At 42.8% G+C, this 22,406-nt stretch overlaps 1 protein-coding gene across 2 annotated transcripts in view; it reads left to right on the forward strand.

Moving 5' to 3' along the window:
* TMTC1 (transmembrane O-mannosyltransferase targeting cadherins 1) overlaps nt 1-22,406 on the forward strand; it is a 147,584-nt gene that overhangs the window by 48,438 nt on the left and 76,740 nt on the right. For both annotated transcript variants that reach the window (XM_031589844.2, XM_090144882.1), the window contains exons 6-7: nt 12,653-12,734; nt 14,016-14,119. In XM_031589844.2, coding sequence (XP_031445704.1) covers nt 12,653-12,734; nt 14,016-14,119 — 186 coding nt within the window. The remainder of the gene's footprint in view (nt 1-12,652; nt 12,735-14,015; nt 14,120-22,406) is intronic.

The raw sequence follows: 22,406 nt of genomic DNA on the forward strand, positions 1-22,406 counted from the left end.
TGGCAGCACCTACACTACAGCCTGCCTTGGCTTTTACTGGCTGCGTGCCCAGGTGCCCAGGGCCGAGCACCATGACGAAGGCTCTCCTCCAACCTCTGTGTCATTTTGTCTGGACATCAGCACCATCTTTTATGAGATCCCACCACTGATGTTTGTCTGGACAATCACAGACGATTGAGGGCACAATCCTCTGAGGCACCTAACACTTCTCTCATGATGTGATGCTTCTTCTCCTTGTCTGTGCCAGCCTGCTTTCTCCCACCAGGGTCCTGTCTGCCTGCACCCTCACCCCATCAGTAGCTGTACCTTAGTTTTTGGGCCCAGTCAGCCCCTCTATGTGGCTAAGCCACCCGGCAGGAGCTCCCCAGCCAGGTCCTGCCCTTGAAAATACTGCCAGTGTCATACCTTGTAGAGGCAAGCATTGCTGTCTCCTTTTGGTTGGCTTTTTTGGGGTGGGTGTGATGCCAAAGTGGGCAACCCTTGGGCAGAATGGAGATGTGTTGCACCGAGGGGCTATGACAAAATTTTTGTTACAAGATGTTCTTGTTAAAGTGATCTTGGCTGTGGCCTGCCTGTGCTGCCCGGTCATTGGTGACATCAGAGGCCATGAGCAAACTTCATTATACATTTTCATGCATTTGCCTCAAGCCAAACAGGCAACATACCTTCCCTCCTTAGGTTTCTGGGATGGAGAAGCCATCAATTACATGGGAATGTTTGGTCATCCGTATAAATACACAGCGGAGTATTACTGAGTGTCAGCTCCAGTCCCATCCTATGAAAGTTTGATGTGGCTGGATATGCATTACAGGCTGTTGCAAACTCCCCAAGGCAGAAGCTGCTCATAGTTTTGGCTAAGTGCAACATCCCGTAAGCTTTCTTGTGAGCAGCCATGCAGGATCTTCCATGTGAGCCAAGTTTTTAAATGTCAGAATTAAAGCCCACTTTTGTGGCAGTAGGAGACTACAAAATGGTGTAGTTTTCTCGCTGTTACTTATTTTTGGAAGTTGCCAGTGCAGTTCAAAGAGATTATCTTAGTGACTTACAGACGGCTGGGATATTTGTGGTCTCATTTTTCTGGCAGTAGATGAGACTGAGTTGCGGTCAGAATAGGATAAAATATAATTATTTTTTTCTAATTCTGCCAAGTTTCAGAATTATTCTTTTATTGATGTGCTTTTGGCTCTTACCATTTATTATCTGTTTAGATGAGATAGAAAGAATGGCTTTGCAAAGGAAATCCATTTAAAGCAAGGCACTAATCTTTACTAGCTATTGCGGAGTTTAATTTGTACTTTTTACAAATGAACCGTATCAGAATAGAGCCATGAGTGTCTGTGATGAAAGAGTGGGTCCATTTTTAATTTGAAGAATTTAAGGATTTGTGTGTAGATGATTGAGTGGAAAAGCGACAGAGATGAAAGTTGCTGGAAGTACATTGTTTGGTGTTTCATGCCAACAGTAATAACACAGGCACAATTTACTTACAGGGCTTCTGACAAAAACAGTCATTTGCTGCCAATTTTTGAATTGTTTTCTTTCAGATTCTTTCTGTGTTGCTGTATAACTTTGGCATTGAGTTGCATTTGATTGCGAACATCAAAAAGTTTCACTGAAAGGATACCATCTCTGAAGAATGTTATTTTTCTTCTTCTCTATATTGCTAACAGACTTGTGTCATTCATATTTAAAAAGAACAATCTATTCTTGAGGCTGTTAAAAATAACAGACGGTTTCCTAACAAGAGAAGAGCGAGGAAGTTGGTTTTTGTTTTTTTTTTTTACCATTTATTTTGTATTTAGAGATGGCTTGACATACTCGTGGATTACTTTATTTAATCTGACAGAAGCAAAGGGACACGCTAGATCAAAATGTCAGATTAGGAATTTTCCGGAAAGGAAATATCCTCTTCCTGAAGTATTCATCAGTGACATCCAGAAAAGTGTTCTGTAAGTTGCTGGTACATGGATTTCATTTTGAAGGAAAAGTTTGTGGAAAACATGCAGAGCTTCTGTTTGCAGATAGTGCAGCTGAATTTAGTGCTTCCTCCACTGATGTCTGGTGACAGAAGGTCTGGATCCAAGCATAGACCACCTTTTTCCATTCCATCATATGCATCTGGGAGAGTTCTCAGTGTAAATGATTAGCTTGTAATTTCTTGTAATTGACAGAGAATCTTCAGGGGAATCCATGCAGGCTTTATTGGTCTTCATCTAATAGCACGTATAAGCAGATTTCCATTAACTGATTATTGGACATTCAGGCTGATGGACTCTTCAGAACACTCTCTGGTTTACTGTCCTGAAAATCTACAGTCTCTACATGACCACAGCAGTGTGATAACTGCTCCTCTTTCCATCTTATCTCAGTATAAAGGATTCAAACTGCAGATGTGTGGTTTTTTTCCATCCCCTTCTCCAACTAAGTGAAAAATGTGCATTTAAATTGAACTTGACAGGCAGTTTCTGGATTACAAGTAAATTGTGGAAGTATTAAAGAAATCTCAAAACAAATACGTTATGAAAGAAAACAACACTTTTCAAGCTATATTTAGAAGAGAGGTCAGGTTATTGTCTCCCCATATTTCTTTTCAGATTCTTCCCAAGTCTCATTCCAAAACAAAAGCTTTTACTTACAGGCACACTTGATTTACCAGAAATGCTCACAAGTCAAACATTATCTGCTTCTCAAAGCAGTGCAAAAATTTCCCATTTGTGCTGACTCCAAATGATAATTTGAAAAATGTAACTAATTTCAGCAAATGTATTTAAAAAAAAAAAACTAAAAAAAAAATAATCAGGCATTCACCCTGATTGAGAGCAGACTCAGCTGTAAAACTTTGCTGTCTTCCCCTCCTTGCTCAAACCAAACTCTTCAGCTGTACCAGTGAGTTATTGACATTCCTTAAAGAGCTGCTTCAGGAGCTCTGAGGCTTGGGACCAGCTGAACTTTACCTACCCCTACACTTACAATCAGTGTGTGTCACTTTGTTTAGGTTGATGAGCAGATGAGGAGGTGCTGGGCATCTTCTCAGGGGGAGCTCTTTGCAGTTCCTGGCACACATCCATCCCTGGCCAGGTCTGCTCACTGAGTCTCCACACTCTGTGTTCTGGGGCTGCCTGCCTGCATGGTGTCTTCTGATTTTTATTTTGTAAACATTTTTTCTTTCCTCTCTTGATTTTTTTCTGGCATTTCATTTGAAGCTGGGATAACTTGCTGTAGTTAGCAGTAGTATATACAATTTGCTGCATCTTTCCTCTGACAGACATTGATTTCTGTGCCCTTTCTCTGCTGTGGTTTACTGATGGAAAGGGTTTGTTCCTTCTCTTCTGCTCTGTTGAAGCCTTTTGCTTTAATTTTTTTATTAGGTTTACTTACTGGGATCCCAGACAAAGACAGCAGCAAGAAGCAAGAGCCTTAGTTCCCTAATTGCACATACACAATTTCAAGCCACCAGGGTTCCTTCTGTAGCTCAGCAGACTACTTGGACCAAAGTTTGTGTTTATTGACATGAAATGCTTTATGGAGAGCATCAAAGCAATGCAGCAGGCCTCCACATCTTTTATGGTTTGTTTGTAAATGTTTACTAGGACACTTGCTTCCCAGGGACACCTCCATAATTTCCACTCGCAGTAATGGAGACTCATGCATGACTGGAGGATAACCTCCTCCTTTCTCCCATTAAAGGCATTTTTTTGTGATTAGGGATCCTGTTTTAGCTACCTCGCAGCCCGGCTCTTGTGCTGTGCTGTGTTTTGGGGCAGCCTGTATTCACAAGCTGCCAGCTTTCTGCAGAGACGCAGAGGCAGCAGTCGTTCTGCAGGAGTCCTGGCTGTCCTCTGTGTTTTCAGGCCATCTGCTCGTGCTAGGTTGGTTAGCTGAAAGCACAGCTGCTTCCTGAAGCAGTGCTGCACTGGGGAGGCAGGCTGTTCCCGCTGCTCATGTCACGGCTCAGATTCTCAGTGCTCACTGGGGATACGACAAATTGAGTGGCAGCAGGTTCCTTGGATACTGCCACTGGATCTCTTATAAAAGCAGAGGTCTGAGTGTCTCCCCGTATTTCTGTCCTTTTCTTCCTTTCTCTTCAGTTCTGGCTGCTCAAAGAATCATGGAATCATTTGAGTTCGAAGGGATGCTTAAAAGCCATATGGTCCAACTCACCTACAGTGAACAGGGACACCCACAGGTAGATCAGGTTGCTCAGAGCCCCGTCCAGCCTGACCTTGGGTGTCTGCAGAGTTGGGGCATCCACCACCTCTCTGGCAACCTGTGCCAATGCCTCACCGCCCTGACTGTAAAAACTTCTTCCTTACATCCAATTAAAATCTTCCTTCTTTTAGTCTGAAACCCCTTGTCCTATGACTACAGACGCTGTTAAAGAATTCGTCCCTTTCTTTCTTATAGACCCCTCTAGATACGGAAAGGCCTCTCTCAGATCTCCCTGGACCTTCTTTCCTCCAGGCTGAGCAGTCCTCCTTCTGTACTATTTCCTCATGCCTCCTTTGCGTTCTTTCTTCTTTATCCCCTCTCATCTTTTTAATACTCAAATGCAGCCTCTTACTCATCTACATACATTCAGTTCTCTACATCCAAGCAGGTTGTCTCCTCCAGGCTGGGCACAGGCAGTGCCAGAGAGATGCTTGAATATCAATTGCTTTGCAGGAGCAATTGCAAGGAGTGTGATGCTGTTCCTGCTGAATTGTGTTAAAATCACAGGACCATTAAGGTAACCTCAACCCATCTCCACCATGTCCACTGACCGTGTCCCGCAGTGCCACATCCATACTGTTCTTGAACACTTTCGGGGATGGTGACTCTACCACTCCCCTGGGCAGCCTGTTACAATGCATCATTACTCTTTTGGGAGAAGAAATGTTTCCTAACATCCAACCTGAACCTCCCCTGGTGCAACTTAAGGCTGTTACCTCTCATCCTATCTCTGTTAGCTAGGAGAACAGGCTGACCCTACCTCGATACAGCCTCCTTTCAGGTTGTTGTGGGGAGCAACAAGGTCTCCTTTGAGCCTCCTAGGGCTAGAGAACCGGGGGAACTGATACAAGTCTCTATCTCTCCTAAGCAATGCAGATAGAGATTTTTTTTCCCCCTAGTGGCTTGTCATGTTCCCAGAAGCAGAGTGAGTTGTTGCTGAAAGCAACAGCAGGCACATCTCTGCAGTTCTTCTTGCTAAATGACAAGACCCTGCTCCAAAGTACACAACCACAGAAATTTTCTCAACAAAATGGTTGCATGATTTGTCAATATGGGCAAAGCAATGATTTTTCTTTCTAATTGCTCTTTCAGAAATGGTCTGTTTTACCTGAGACCTTCAGGGAAGAAAATAAATTCAGCTTGACACAAACGCCTGGAATGGAAAACTTTCAGCCTGAATGAATAAAGCTTGTCAAAAGAACAAGCAGAAGAAAAATAGGGGTTTGTAGCTAAGCACATGGAGCACCTAAACCTAGATTCTGTTGTCAGTGCTGCTTCTAATGCAGTTACATGAATACCTCTATATTGGACTTTAGCTGGCCTAGGATAGGGGATATGGCATCTAGTGGTGGATTTCAAGGCTTTGTGTGTGAGACACAGAGGAATTAAAATCAATGAAAGTTTTAAATGGCAGGCATAGTGTTTTGGTTTCCTGAGATCTGGTGGAAGGTGGTTGTGCTTTGGTGAGGTCTTATTTTTCATGCTAGCCCTGCTCCACCTTGTCTCCTTGTCCCGTCAGTGGAATGTCTGGTATGAGGGGAAGTCCTTTTTCATCTTGGTTACATCTTTGATCAGTTAAGGTTGTTTTGCAATCTTCCTTTTTCTTTTTTTTTTTTTCTTTCTCTCCCTATACCACTACTATGCCTTTCCCTTTCCCTCTTTCTCCTAGTTTTCTCCCTCCACTTTCACCCCAAAAAGAAAGAAGTACATTAGCATAACAACAGAAGAAGGCCACAAGTGGGGCCACCTTTTCAACTATATTATGCCAATGTGGTTGTGCCCTGATGTGTTTTGCTCTGGATATCAAATAAAGGGCAAGAACTCCAAACTTATGCTCATAACTGAAAACTTACTTGAAGTGTATATGCCATTATCAGTGCAAATGAGTTAAAGCAGTTGTGACTTTCATAAAATCTCTCCATGGCATTTAAAGTCTGTAAAACTGCTTCTGTTTGTGTGTGTTTATGCATCTGGGTCTGCGTGGGTAGTAGTGGCTGGGGTTTAAGGCTCTCCAGGGAGATAAGGAGCAGGGATACTGCTCATACACTGCAGGGAATGTTGAGACCTCATAAAAAGGGAAGCAGAAGTTCTTTTCTTTCTTTTCACTTGCAAAAGTTGTAGCTGTGACTGATATTTTATTTCCCTGCATTGACAGGTATTTTAAGGAAGTGAAAAATCCAGACATGTTTGAAACAGATTGTTTTTTCTTTTTCGTTTGTATTTTTTATTCCATAACAGATTTGCACTCCTGTTTTCTGACTGGACTATCACATATAGTTGCCCCTTGATGGTCCTCCTAAAGCAGAAATATAGGCGAAGCTAAGCTGAAAAGCTCCTTCTGTAACCTAAGATGTGGCTGGCTGGGCAGACTGGAATGAAGTCATCTCTAAGTAGAAATGGTAAAGACAGACAGACAGAATCTGAATCCTGTAAAACTTCTGCCATGTCAGAAGGGGGGTCTGTGTAACTGTCTAGATGTGAATCTACCAATGATCTGAAGCTTCAGCATTCACTTCTGCGCTGAAAAATGCCTTGATTAGAGTTATCTTGCTCTTATCATCAGGAATTAAGATTAAGATAACAGCTTTGCTTTTATACTTATCCTTCAAACATCTTCCCTAACATGAAAGTGTTGGTTCAAAATGCTGTTGGTTGCTGTGAGTTAGATCTGCTTCCTGGGAAGAATGTAGGTGGGAGCAATAATCTTCTCACAGCTGAGGGACCTGCCCAGAACAAGCTCTCGGAATACCACAGCCTGTTCTACTGTGTCATTATCTTGGTCTTCTAGATGTCCCCAATGGGGAGCATCCATCGTACGTCCAATTGTTCGCTTCTTTTCCTTGAGAAAGCTTTCAGAGAGAACACAAGAGTGAGTTTGTTTTTCACTGACACTGAGTCAGCTACACTGTGGGATAAATGTGTTGCTGATAGCGGTTTGTGATATCTCCGTGTCGTGGCAATTAACTGCAGCTGAGAAGCTGTCCCACTCTTGTCTGTAAACTCTGGGTGCCTTCAACACTAAAGGCAAATTAAAAAGCTGTCTGCTTCTTAGCAAAGTTTGTTTTGATTAACACGAGGTCCATCTGGTACCAGGAAAGTTTACATTCCTGTAAACTGCACGGTATTGAGTTTTACTAGGCCACCTACTCTGCTGTCTTCAATTATGAGCTCTCCGAGTGCTCTGATGATGTAATTGGTTTCAGGATGAGCTGTGCTTTTCAGGAAGCCGGAGCTGCCAGAGAGCTGTCTTGGCCTTTGTTCAAACTGTGCAAAAGAGGTTCCTGTGTTATTAAGCGCTTTTTGGATTTACTGTTTGTTGTGATTCTGGTTGCTTTAGGGAGCGTTCCTGAAAGGCTTTTAAAAGATAGCAAGTAGCCAATTACATGCTGTTCTGCTTTGTGGGAAAGCTGGCACAAAGCAGAGGTAGAACCTCTGTCCAAGCATGCTTGTTTCTCGCCATTCAGTAAACCCAGTGGTACGAATTTCCTGCTCCAACTTCATCTTTTCATCATGAAAATCTGAGAGACCCACATCTTGAAATGTTCACCTTGTTTTATGTTCTGGAGGTAGTATTTTGCTGCATGGGGCTACCGTCCATGCAGTTTTCCTACATATGTCCTACGCCTGCTCTCATGTGGAAATGTGTGTGTGTGTTTTGGCATCAGGAGCCACGTTACAATGGTGGGGTGGAGCAGGTGATAGGGAGTGGCTCCCATTAACAGTGGGATATTTGGCAGCCTTGTGTGGTGTGCAAATGCACAGAAATCTGACCTGTAAATGACTTTATTCAAGGCAGCTATTATAAACAGGTATAAAACAGTTAAGCTTTTGTAATAGTGATTTCTTTGATTGTCCTACTTAAGGACAAAATCAAGAGCTTTGGCTGATCCTAAGGCTGTCTGAGCAAAGCTCAGTATGATTTGCAGCTTGCAAACACAACTAGATTTCACATGCCTATGTTGCACATTCTCTGTGTTGCTAACATTTAGCAAACTTTCAGGTGTCATTTGCAGTTCATTTGATTTTAATGCACAAATGTGTATTTTTCTTCACTCACATCAGACATGAGATGTTTTTCTAGTTAACTTTCCCGAACCAAAAAGTAGGCTCCATAATTGTAGAACCACAGAATCATGAAGATTGGAAAAGACTTCTAAGATCATCTAGTCCAACTGCCAGCCCATCTGCACCATGCCCACTAACTGTGTTCCTCAGTACCACATCCACGTTTCTTGGACACCTGCAGTGTTGGTGAGTCCACCACCTCCATGGGCAGCCTGTTCCAATGCATCATCAGCATTCTTTTGGAGGAGAAATTTTTCCTAATATCCAACTTGAAGATTGGATAAGGTGCTCTGGAAAGCCACATGGATTTTGTAGAACACTGATTAATTGAGGGAACTCATATGTTTATGTCGCTTGTGCAAGCTGATTTAATGGGCAGACAGCTTGGATACCAAACTCTGAGCAGTGTTCTCTGTCATGGTTTCCAGGTAGACTTCAGGATGGCAGCTTTCTGAAAATGAACTTTTTGCTTCTTGGTTGAACTGTCACGGAAAGAAGCATTTTATAATCAAAACAGTAAAAATATTTGGAGGACGGATAAAAAAGCTCTGGACTGTCTGAACTCTCTTGCTTCACCCATTCCTCCTTCTCCTTTACTTTCACTCTGCTTCCTACTGTCTTGCAGTTCATTGGTTCTTCAGTGCAGCGTGGTGATTTATACATAGTGTCTTTGTAAAGATTTCTTCTTATTTTCTTTTTTCTTGGCATTGTTGCTCCACAAACACAAATGGTGAGAAGACTCAAGATTTTCTGAAGGCCTGTTCTGAAAGTGTGGCAGTGGCCAGAGCTACCACAGGATCTCCCTTTAATTCTGCGGAGTGCTTCAGATTTACTTTGACTTGTAGCTTGTGGTAGCTTGTGTGGTGTTATATTTGCTGCTACTAGGAAGGTGTGAGTTTCAGGCATAATTTTAGTTATTCACAGGCAGACGAAAAGGTCAGGCTGGATGGGGCTCTGAGCACCCTGATCTAGTTGTGGGTGTCCCTGGTCACTGCAGGGGGGTTGGACCAGATGGCCTGTAAGGGTCCCTGCCAACTCAAACAATTCTGTGATTCTGTGAAAACCAAGATACGAAGAGTTGACCGTTGCTGCACTGTACTGCAGTAGATGAAAGAGTAAACAGGGAAATGTTATCTTAAGTATCAGATCCCTGCCTTGCACGTGCAAAGTGGTGGGGCCTGCGTGTTCCCTGCAGCTTGCCTGGATGTGGGTGGTGAGCACGTGGCCCGGAGGTGACAGCAGCTTTGCCAGTTTCAAGTTGATGGTGTGAGGTGATATGGTTTCTTGAGGACAAAGTTGGCGAACTTCTTAACACCGATGAAAGTGTTCCTCTGTCTCTAACTGAAGTGTCAGAAAAAGGAAGCTGAACTGATCTAGCTGCTCTTTTTCCAGAATAATTCCACCTAAAGCAAATATTTGTAGTGGAAAATCTCTGCCCAAAGCGTTACAGCTAGTTAAAACTTCAAGCAAGTGAAAACAGGTTCTTCATAATGAAAACAGTCAGGCCGTGTGATTAATAGAGTCTCACCTCCCTCCATCTATAAAAAAAATACAAACAAAATGCAACCTAACACTTCTATTCTTGCTGCAAATCACAAGGGGGTTACACTTCATAAAGGGTTCCAATGGGGAACAAAAGACCAGGATTTGATCCAAATGCTATTAAAGTCACCGAGAGCCATTCCCTTTGGCTGTGGTGGGTTTTGGAGCAGGGCCATGGTGAACACTTGAAGGCCAGCCTGACCTTTCACAGAGAAGGAAAGCTGGAGACTTAGTTTCATCTCACTTGTACTTACTGGAGCCTGATTAAAATCAGTGGGAGCTCAAAAAAACTTTGCACTTCGCAGAGTTCAGCCCTTGAAGACTCATCTGACATTTAAGTCAGATTCTGTGCTTAAATGTCAACATTTCTAAGTAAGTAGTTGCAAAGATGCAAAGTCATTTGACTTTCTTTACACTGTGTGGTTTGGTTACTAGTTTTAGGTGTGATACTTAGGGAAAGATTGGTTATTTTCTAGAAGGCACCCAGATGTCCTTCTGGATGTTAAATGCCAACTGTTTCTTGCTGGCTTCGTCGCTATTGCTTTTGTCTGTAATGCAGTTTTTTTTTTCTCCATCCTTCCGCGGTGACCAGGATCGCAAGCTACCTACTATAGAATATTTGAACAAAAAGCCAGATATTAAAGACTCCTACCAGCATTAGGAAATGCTGTAGTCTTGTTTTGTTTTTTTTTCCTCTGAGACTTGAAGGGTGGAAGCAGTCAGATGATAAATTGTGCTGAGGAATTTGGGGAGGAAATAAGATGCACTTTCTGTGCTAGATGTTCGCGGGAAAAATGTATGATGCTGTCATGCTTGGAAAACTAACTTGTGTGCAGGTGTTGATTCATTCTGTAATTTCTGTAAATCATTTAAATAGAGTATCCTGGTACTGATTTGTTACGCAGAAGAACCCAAAAATGTTTTGGCTCTGAATTTATTTTGTTTACTTCTTATTTATAACTTCTTAAAATTATCTGTCAGATTTCCAATAGTTTTCTAGTTCCTCTCTGCTTAAAATATTCATATCTCTTCTGTATTTCTTTCTGTTTCTCAGTGCTTTATTACAGTGACAAAAACTCTATCAGGTTCTGTAGAAATGGAATTCTCATTGAATTAATGTCTTAGGGATGGCACCATTTGTTACATTAAGAAGGCTCCCTGGAATTGGACAAGTGCTTCTACCCTACAGTAAAATAAATATGTAGCTTAGGCTCCAGATAGAGTTTAATTTTATTCATTGAGAAACAGAAAGGTTTTCATGAGCACTCCTAGGACAATAAACCACCTGTGTGTTTGTCTCTGTGCAGTTAATTCTCATAACACCTTGTAAGTAGACTTGTCAGTAATGAAACAAGTGTGCAGAATACCCTTAAAATACAAAAACTTATTCTAAGTTCAGTTCTGCTGGACAGTTTTTCCCATCTCTAGAGACTGAACAGGGAGCTGGGAGCAAGGAGGTTTTGCATTTTAATTGTAGCCTGAAATTGAATTGTTGATACATTCCTTTGGGAGACTGAACACAGCAGTCACAGTGTGACACTCTTTAACATCTTTATCAATGACATCGATGACGGAATTGAGTGCACCCTCAGCAATTTGCTGACGACACCAAGCTGAGTGGTGTGGTTGACACGGTTGAAGGACGGGATGCCATTCAGAGGGACCTCGAGAGGCTAGAAAGGTGGGCCCGGGTGAACCTGATGAGGTTCAACACGGCAAAGTGCAGAGTTTTGCACTTGGGCCGGAGGAATCCCAGGCATCCCTACAGACTGGAAGGAGCGGTCCTTGAGAGCAGCCCTGTGGAGAAGGACCTGGGGGTCTTGATAGATGAAAAACTTAACATGAGCCAGCAGTGTGCCCTTGCGGCTCGGAAGGCAAATGGGATCCTGGGCTCCATCAAAAGAGGGGCGGCCAGCAGGGATAGGGAAGTGATTGTTCCCCTCTACTCTGCTCTTGTGAGGCCCCATCTGGAGTACTGCGTCCAGGTCTGGAGCCCCCAGTACAAGAAAGACAGGGAGCTGTTGGAGAGGGTCCAGAGGAGGGCCACGAAGATGATCAGGGGACTGGAGCACCTCCCCTATGAGGACAGGCTGAAAGAGCTGGGCTTGTTCAGCCTGGAGAAAAGAAGGCTGCAGGGTGACCTCATTGCAGCCTTTCAGTACCTAAAGGGAGCCTACAAACAGGAGGGGAATCAACTCTTTGAAAGGGTGAGTGACAGCAGGACAAGGGGAAATGGTTTTAAGCTGAGGGAAGGGAGACTTAGGTTGGACATCAGGGGGAAGTTCTTTACAGAGAGAGTGGTGAGGTACTGGAACAGGCTGCCCAGAGAGGTTGTGGATGCCCCATCCCTGGAGGTGTTCAAGGCCAGATTGGATGGGGCCCTGGGCAGCCTGGTCTAGCATTAGGTGGGAAGGTTGGTGGCCCTGCATGTGGCAGGGGGGTTGGAGATTCATGATCCTTGAGGTCCCTTCCAACCCTGGCAATTCTGTGATTCTGTGTGATTCTGTGATTCTGTGACACCTGAGTTTTTCTGAGGATTAAGGAGTTAACTGATGATTTAAAAACAAATGAACATACAGAAAACAAGACAAAAAGCAAAAAAATTCCACAGATTTTGTGGGGGAAACTTCAGTGTCTTAGAGCATGTATTATTTCAAGTAACTTCTGTTTTACAAGTGTAATTCTAACCTCGAAAGGGCTTTGAAGAATAGAAGGGGTCTCGTTGTTACAGCAAGGTATTTGAGGGTGGTTAAAGTAACGCATAACTTTCTTCCAGTTTGAAAAATAAGTTACTGTTTCAGAGTCTTTAAAAATTATTTGTTTCCTTATATTTCAGCTACCTGACTGCAAATAACAATGAGAATTTCTTGTATACTGCAAGACCTTTTTTGAAGAGAGCTGCTCTGGTAATAAGCTATGTAAGTACGAATGGACTTGACCACGTGTTTCTGTTTGTGACAAGAATGAACATTGTGTGGTAGTATCCCAAAAGAGTCAGAAAGCTGAGGTGGTGGATGTTAAGCAAATATAGTGTTGGAAAATGGTCTTGAAAATTTCAGCTGGGCACAAACAAAATTATTATTCTGTTTTTGGTTCAGATTTTCTTTTAATTTATAGTGGTTGCCATTACAACTACATAATTATCTGTAAGCCTTTCCTGCCCTAAATACAGGGGAATTGGTGGTGCTGGGCTGAGTGGAAAGTCATGACTTTTATGGCATGCTTTTAGTTTCATAGCAGGGCTTGGTTGGTTGCCAGAACAGCTCTGCCTGCAAATACCTTGTTCTTGTGTGCTCCAAGCAGCACTTGATGTGTTGCTGGGGAGAAACCCACCACCACCACCACGTGGATCCGCTGGGTGTACAATTCCTTGTGCTTCTTGAGGAGCCAAATCCCCCTGCCTGTCCTGCAGTGACAAGTGGTTCCCAGAGAGGTGGTGAAATGCCAAACCACAGAAGTCCTTCCGAAGATTAGGATTACACAGCATGAAAAACATAGGTGGAGTTTGTCCTTAGACCGGTGCCAGCACGAGTGAATAATAATAGCTTTTAAGATATGAGCCCTGTATTTTCCTCTGTATTTAGTTAGAGGTCAGTGGCTAACCTCCACTGAGACTGAGCCACAACAGGGTGATGAATTTGTCCTTTGAAATTCTGCCTTTGTTGTGGGAAGCTGTGATAAGCTGGTTCCTTTGAATAATGCACATGTGACCAGGGGTGTGGAGGACCAGGCAATATGCTGAGAGCTGCCACATTCAACATATGCATATTCATAGCCCTCTAGCTGATGCCCAGAAGATTAGTGTTCTTCCCTTACTCTGCAAGTTTTTGTGCTGCTGGGCTCTGCACTGCAGCAGCCTGTGGTGTGCATGGATGTGGTGGCTGCTGGGCTGGAAGTGGGGGGCAATAGGGCTGGGGATTGCACTGGACTGGGAAGCCAGAGTGGGCTTGACTGTCTTAGAAACATCTTGCCCCTCCGTCATGCAGGCCCTGAACAACTCTTCCTCTGCCTAGCAGCCTCAGATACTCAGGAAGGTGAACGTAACTCAGAGCTGAATTTTGCCACCTGCACAGGATGAGCAAATTGAATTTTGCCTAAACAGCTGAGCTGACTGTCTTCTGAGTACAGCATAGAGCCAAGAGAACTATCAAAACAAATATTTAGCAGCACATTACTAACCTAGATGTTCTTCTTTGAAGGTGATTCTCATTTTGTATTTCCGTCTCTGGATAATGGGAGGATCCATGCCAATGTTTTCAGAACAGGACAATCCAGCTTCATTTTCACCCTATTTGCTGACGAGGTACAACAAAATTAATCAAACAAAAATTTGCAAAACTGTAGTCATGACATGATTTTTTCTTTGCACTAAAATATATTATAGATGGTAAATGAGAAGACTTGTTTTATTGCCTTAATTGCTTCTCCTTATTGCTCTGTCTAAAATAGAAAACAATCAGAACCCCAAAACACGCTCTAGTTTCTGTGGAATTATGTTACATCCTTTCTTACTAAAAGCTCTGGGCTTATTTTTATGCAAAACCCAAAATGTGTCGTTTAAGTGTCTGAGCATGGGACTGGGAAGCCCAGTGACTGAGGCTTAAGCATTCAAACTGCTCCCTAGGTGTGGGATGTAAGCGTTCAGTTTTGGCGTCAGCTGAAGTTTGTATGGAGGGGCATGGCCACACCTGTTGGTGAAATATGAGTGGCTGATCAGGACTGTGAAAGTGGAAGTCAGGATCCTACTGGCATAGAGTACTACTCTTCTAGAGCACATTTTTAGCTTCAGCAGAGGATGGGCTGCTGTGGGTATTAAAAACGTTTATTAACAAACTTCTGTTATTTTATTTCTGTTTTTCAAATGATATATAAATACTTAAACATAAATATTATACTTAATTATTATCCTTAAACATATACTTAAAGGCAAAAATGACCTTTTCCTTGCCTGGGACCTGGCGTATTGTTAGTTTAAGGTGCAGCATCCCTCTGGCCCCGCTGGACCTGACTATCAGGGCAGTGGCTGCTGTGATGTGGCTCTTCCTTCCAGGCCTAGCCAGACCAGTGCTCCAAGAAGGTACTAGGAAGTTGACTTCCTCTTAAGACAGGACCACATGCATAACTAATTGTTCTGGTTTGCTACTAAACAGGGGAAAGATGCTTTGGAGGCTTCTGGAGGAAATTCCTGATGTTCCACATGAAATGGGAGTAGTCCTCCAGTGTCATTTTCTGACCTCAGTGGCTCTTAATTCCAGCAGCAGAATTTCAGCTGAGCCACCAGTTAAGATCAAGAAATTCTTATTCAGCATCTGCTGCAGAGTCAGGCTGGATCTCATTTGGGAGACCTTTATGATAATGTGACAACAGCTCCTATTACCATCAAGGCTAAAAGTGCTTCCAGGAGGCACGTTGTCTGATTTGGAAAGCTCTGATCTGTTTGCAGTATTTCTGGCAGGGTCATTAATACCAGACTGTGCAGCACAGCATGAAGGATTTGGTTTTGTCCCTTTTTGATATGTTTCTGCTAAGGTGGGGGTCATAATGTCTTAAGTGGTCCTGGGCTGATTCCAATTACTTATTTTGCGCTGCAGATGTCTTTTATCCGTTTGTCTCTTCATCTTATAATGACAGGGGAAAGTTTTTAAATCCCAAAGCTAAGCTTCTGGGTTATAAAACAGTGCCTATTTTTGCCACCTGCGCTGTGGATTTTTTTGACAGCCTCTTGAAGGACTATGAGAGAGCTGCTGCCTGAGCTACTCCCTGGCCTCACATGCAGTCCAGCAACACCTGTCTGCTCCACACATCATGAAAAGTCATGATAGAAGCTCTTCCAAAAGAAGACTATTACTGTTTCTCTGAAGGGATTCTAAAACCTCGCAGTTAGCATGGTTCTTCCACATCTGCTGAGGTTGATGCTAACTCTCATTTTAGCCAATTTACTCAGAGGCCTATGCTTTCCATGCAGAAAACTCATTCCTTTAGCAAGCCCAGCTGGCAGCTGTTCTATGGCTTTCTAATTTTCTCTGCTGAAATAGTACCATCCCCTAAAGTCTGGATGGTACTATAGGGTATGTTTCTGGACAGCAAGGGTGGCAAATTTTTTGCAAAGCAGGTGGAAGTGGGGCTTTCAAGACCAGTCAGAGTGAGTACTCAGGATCCAGATAGCTGTTGATATACATGGTCACCTGCCCAGCTGGTGGATGTCCTGTCACATAGGAGAAATTTTTGTTATGGTCCAGCATTGGAGAAGTTGCCGAACAGTTCATGCTCCTGTTGTGGACACCTGAAGCAGCAGGTTATGAGAAGTTGGTGTGAGAAGCTTACATGAGGTTTTGAAGGCAGTCATTAGTTTCTATTTGAAAGCAAAAGTCTTTATTTGTTCTGAGCTGGAAAAGTGGTTATTGTGCATGCCTTGCCAGGGTAAATGTTATGGTATTCAGCAGGTTAGTTATTTTAAGACTTTGCCAAATCTTTGGAGCGAGGAGGAAGGCTGACATCAACGAATGGATTAAAAAATGGGAAAAAAACAAACAAACCAGTACTTTAGAAATATGTGGCAGTCATTGTGAAATGCATGAAATTAGATCTGGAGTTGAGGTCTTGCTTGACATAAGATGAACCCAAAGGAGTATTGTTAACTCTTGCAAGGCTTCTGTGTCAGCTATTTTGCTGTGCAGGTGGGTTTGTCCCAAGGCTGCCAAGGGTTATTGGGGGGTGGCAAAGATTAGGGATGGGCATAAGCTGTGGTTGGGTTTGAAAAACATTGGCTAACGAGGTCAGATTTTGCCAGATGTTGCAATGCTTGTAATATAAACTATATGACTGAGGGTGTGAAGAAGGGCAACCACATCTCAGGCTGCATCCAAAGAAGGGCCAGCAGAGCAAGGGAGGTGATCCTGCCCTTCTACTCTGCACTGGTGAGACCTCACCTGGAGCACTGAGTCCAGGTGTGGAGTCCTCATTACAAAAGAGATATGGACTTGTCAGAGCACATCCAGAGGAGGGCCGCAAAAGTGATCCCCAGGGATGGAACACTTTCCCTCAAGGACAGGCTGAGAGAGTTGAGGCTGTTCAGCCTGTTCAGTAGAAAAGAAGGCTCCAAAGAGAGCTAAGAGCGGTCTTTCAGTATATCTAAAGGGGTCTATAACAAAGGAGACAGACTCTTTAGCAGGGTCTGTGGTGACAGGACAAGGGGAAATGGTTTCAAGCTAGAAGAGGGGAGATTTAGACTGGATATAAGGAAGAAGTTTTTACAGTCAGGGTGATGAGGCACTGGAGCAGGTTGCCCAGAGAGGTGGTGGATGCCCCATCCCTGCAGACACCCAAGGTCAGGCTGGACGGGGCTCTGAGCAACCTGATCTACCTGTGGGTGTCCCTGCTCATTGCAGAGGGGTGGATTAGGTGGCCTTTAAGTTCCCTTCCAACTCAAATAATTATGTGATTCTATGATTCTGTGTCTGTGTAGACATACAGAGTAGGTGAGCATGAAGAAAATACTGTATATGAAATTGAGAGAAGAAGAGAACCGGTTCAAAACAAGCCAAGGAGGTAGTTTGCAAAAGGTAATTGAGATGTGGAGCTGTTTCCACAGAACATAATATGTGTGCTGAATGCTTATGTGGGCTGAAGGAGAGATTCACCAAGTCTTAGGGAAAAACAAAAATACAACCACATACAAAACAGATAACCAGGCTATTAAATATGCAGAAACTTCATCTAACGTGGGGACATCTTGGTATCTAGAAATTGGAAAAAAGTATCTCCTTGTGCTTTTTTTGTATGTTTTGCTGGGCATTAATTTTTGGTCACTATTGGTGAGAGGATCCTGTTTTGAACAGACCTTTGTTGCAGTCCATTTTGGCCCTGGAAAATGACCATATATTCTGGATAACCTATCTCCAATCTTGAACAGTGTAGACAGAGAACTGATTCAACCTTTAAAAGAAGAAACAGTGTGAAATAGTGACAGCTTTCAATCTTGAAAAAAAATCTGTTCAGTATGTTCACTAGATTACCATCATTACAATTACATACCAATGGGGATTCAAATAAGTGCTTTGAATGCTTCCATTGCTGCAAGGTACTGGATTTTGTAATACTGACAAATACCGAGATAAATGAAAGCTGCATTTTCTGTCCTCCATCCAGTATGTTGCTTGGCAAAGGTGATACAAAGAAAAATCTGTCCATCACTCCCTCTCTCAGCTGAAGTAGAAATGAAGGTGTTAGGAATCCTGTTACTCCTAAGCGCTGCCATTACAGCCTGTCCACACAATCTGTTGTTTGCTACAGAAGGGAAGTAGCTTCTCAAGTGACCTGATCTAAAGAACACAGACTTGCCATCCCAGAATCTGCTATGGGAAAGCTGTTGAAAACAATTCTATACATCTCTTCCACCATTCTTGCTTGAATTAGCTGTAAGTTGAAAAAGAATGCAATTAGAAAGATTTGGAGAGCTACCCAGCTTTGTGCAAACAGTGTACTGAAGTGCATTTAGAGTGCTAGCAGGGCACTGAGTGGTGAGCTGTCATGCTTCAGACATTTAGCACGTCTCTTTATTCTGCTATTCTTGAGGAGGAAAGAAGTAGGAGGCCTCTGAATAAACAGATTGTATTACTAACACCATGGTAAGACAAGGAAAAACGTCCATTGTACAGCATGTCTTAAGGTGTGTGAAATACTAAATCCTGCTAGTAATTTCAGACTAAGTAAATGTGTTTCTTTCAAACTATATCTCTGGGAGTCAAGTTATTTTAACAGCTTCTGGCATTTGCCTTGTGATGTTCCTTGGCTGCTCACTGTGGTCATAAAGTAGGCTTGTTTGTGTTGTTGCATTAAATAGTTAATGCATTTCTGCCTTGAGATAGCATTGTCCTGTGGTTGAACTCTGTAAGCTAGCTTTATGCATTTCTTTGGTATTTTAAACAGATAAATGAGAATTCAGTCCCATAGAAAGCTGAAGAAATACATAAAAACTGGCACATACTCCTTTACATACAGGCCTGTGACTGTTTTCTGAGCAAGGCGTGTAATCATCGCAGCTGTAACATCCGCAGGAATGAACTACAGAGAGACATGCAGCAGACCTGTGCTGGGGATGCAGGTCTGGGTGCCAGCCATTCTGCCAAGGCAATAAAGTGTAGCAACTCCTCTGGTATGCAATTTGCACTAACCTGGGGCTAGGAGCTGGCATTAAAACAGACCCCTGCAATGTATCAGCCTTTAATTAGCCAGGTTTTCACATGCTTCCTGAGTGGAAAAGGTCTGCCTGTTTTGTCAGGGCTTTCTTCTGTGTGCCCAAAGGTACTTAACATCTTCAGCATAATACATGCAATATTGATAGGCACCCAGAATTCAGGGCCTGCAGCTAAACAAAAAAGAGAATCATAGAATTGAACTACAGAAATGTTTGAGTTCCAGGGGATCTTTTAAGGCCATTTAATCCAACTCCCCTGCATTGGACAGGGGCATCTACAGCTAGAAGTTGACATCTATCTAGAAGATGATGTTACAAAGTGAATGACAACCTACAGTAGCATTATATTCTGAGAGGAACCAGCCTTCTCAGAGCCATGTGAAAGATTTCATCATTTCTCTTAGTTTTCTTGATTTAAGGAACAAAGCCAGGTGTAGATAGTGCTGCTCTAAAAGTCAGCTGGAGAGGCATCATAGTGGGCCATGGCACTCCCTCATGCTCCAGTTCCACCACAATCTCCTCCCTACTGGAAGCTGGTGTTTGGGAAGAAGGGAGTGCAGCTGAAGCAGAGGCCATCAACTCGTGTAGGCAAAAACATGTTTTGTGCTTGGAGAGGAAAAATCGAATGAGATCATGAGATCTGTCCCAGGTTTTCCAGTACTCTGACTCTCACAGCAGGCTCAGGTTCTAAGGGATATGTGCAAGCTCTTTGAAAGTATTTCCTTTTGAAGAATTTAACATTTTTCAGATTCAGCCAAAGAGTTTGAAACAACCTGAGACTGGATCAGAGCTCTTCAGGCAGTGAACAATATAATCTGCCTTCCCCCATGTGCCCCTGCTGCATACCACCCCTCCTTCCAGAAAAGTTACCTTGTTCTTCTTCAGGCTGCAGCAGTCTGTCAGTACTTTTCTGCTCCCATCCTCTCCTGACTGGCAGCTCTTTTCCCTTAGATGTGAGAGTTTTGATGAAGGAGAATGCACGGGCAGTTTTCCCAGTTAGCAGTATTTTCTGTCTAGCTGATGCTTGGATTCGGATGTCAAATTGGAATTGGTCTGTCTGTTGTTTGTGTAGTCTTACTCCACTGTCATAGGATGTGCTGGATAGGCACAGTGTGATATTTTTCTTCTAAGTCCATAAAAAGAAAATGTTTAGGCTAACAATGTACAGATCAGGAAAACAAACTCATGTGGGAAAGTATGATTGGACTGGCAGCTCCCTAGGGGAAGTGCAAATACATACAGTTTTAAGACAATACTCCTAAATGATACCACCTGGTTATAATTGCAGCCATGTGTCCTAGGAGGACATTAATGAGAAGTGGCTCATCAAGTACGTTTGGCTTTAGGGCTCTGTAGAGAATGAGAGCCTGGAGGTAAAGTCAGTTCAGCTGTTAATGCAAGTGAGAAGCTCTTTCCCCTAATAAAGGCATTCTTCTCACCCTTACTTGAGCTGAAACCTCCCTGTGTACCTGGCAATGCACAGGCTTTCTTTAGAAGAATATCATTAACAACATCAGGGATTCCTGAAAGGACAGCAATCTTCTTCCTGCTTCTGTTTGAGATCCCCTCTTCTTCATACAACTCCTCATTTTCCCAAATACCAGTTTAGTGCACTTCTTCACCTGTTTTCTAGGTAGGTCCCTCTTGTTCCTAACCAGGAGAATATTTTCTCTTGCCTTTGCCTCACTAAAATTACCAGTGCAGTAAAAACTTCTGTTTGTGAGTGTGTACCCTGCTTGGGTCTTTGGGAGTAAGGTGGGCCCCTGTTACTCATCTGGAACATGATGTCGTGTCCCAGAATGGGCAAGGCAGTGGGTTGCACCACTGTATGCACCTACAGCAAACAGTGTCACTGGCATCTGCACTCTCACGCAGCCTTGACAGGGAACGGTCTGCATCTTGTGATCAATCATCATGTAGCACAGATTTGCAAGGAAATCTATAGATCAGTCCCTGGGAACTGAGGGAAAAAAAGGCTTAAAACGTTCCAAAATCAGATAACAGATGAAGCTTCTCATAGATTTCTATAAATCTCTCTTTTATTTGTGTATGTGTGTTTAACTAGTCTTCCAGTTTGACAGAGCTGAAACTAGAGCCTTTCCAAGCTTGTTAGTCTCTGTTACAGCAAACAGTAACAGACAATACCTCAACTATTTTTATCTTGTATTATTTATGACTTCAAGTAGTGCTCTTTATTTCATTTTTGCAGCAAAAGCAATCAGTTGAGATGGTGGTTTTCTGCTACAGGTTCTTGATACGAGTCATCCTGTATTTATCTTAAATAAAACATGCAACAGTACATTTAAATTAAAAAAATTAAAGCTAAACAAACTGGATTGCCATGACAACACCTGCTACCTACAGGAGAACTTGTGGTTTTCTGTATATGCCAGAGATTCTGAGAAGGAAAAAGATACGTTGAATGTCTACTGAAACTTGAATTTCCGTGTTCAATTTGCAAATAAGAAATGTCTCTGCTGTAATGCAAATGCTGTTAACCAGCCTGGAGGAAAACTGGTTGACAATTAAGAGGCAGATTCTACCAATCACTGGTAATACTCTGTCTTGTCTGGGATTAGCTGATAGATAGGTAGATGTTATAGCAGGGATTTTTCTCCCCTGGAATTCTAGGAGACATGAAAAGCAATATAGAGAAGATCATTAATTTAAAAGGTAATTCACTTAGTCAACTAATTAAAAGGAAATACTTCTGTTACCATTTGCAGGTAGGCTGCTGAAACATAATTAGCTTCTGAAATCATCCCATGAATCTTCAAGTCTTCAAAATTTGCAAATTCTCTCCTTGCAGTTTCAGCTTTGGAGAGAATGTTCTTCAAACATTTCTCCCGCATTTAGATTTCTCCCTAGTTAGCTTTGTGAGAGACAAGTGGATGTAGAGAAATATCATGTGCTTTAGAGATCCATAAGTAAAAGCAGCACAGAATTGTCAGTATCTATTATTAGCATCTTGTTATTTTTCTATTTCTAGTACCTAGAATAGCGATCATTTCTACAGCTTTATTTTATGCAGCCATCAATCACGTTTGAGGATGGGTTACCAAAGCTGAAAGCATATCCAGACTTTTATACTCGAGGCTTTCTTGCAGCTTAAGAAGTCATGCTAAAGTTGCTCAGCATCCTCTTGGGACTTGCTTTCCATGTCTGCTTTTGGCACATACAAGTTCAGAGAGAGCGTTCAGGCTTGGCAGTCAAGAGAGCTAGCCAAGGGTTCTCAGTAGAATGTCTGGAGATGCGAACCAGTTGGCTGTGCATAGACAGTAATGACTGTCACAAGCTTTAAAATAGTTCACCGCTATTGGCAGAGCATATTTAAGATGCTAATTATTGCTGTAATGGAACAGGGCAGTTGTCCATCTCCTTTGGGAGCTACCTC

This window comes from Phasianus colchicus, chromosome 1, assembly GCF_987193195.1.
Source record: "Phasianus colchicus chromosome 1, bPhaCol1.hap1.1, whole genome shotgun sequence".
Classification (NCBI taxonomy): Eukaryota; Metazoa; Chordata; class Aves; order Galliformes; family Phasianidae; genus Phasianus; species Phasianus colchicus.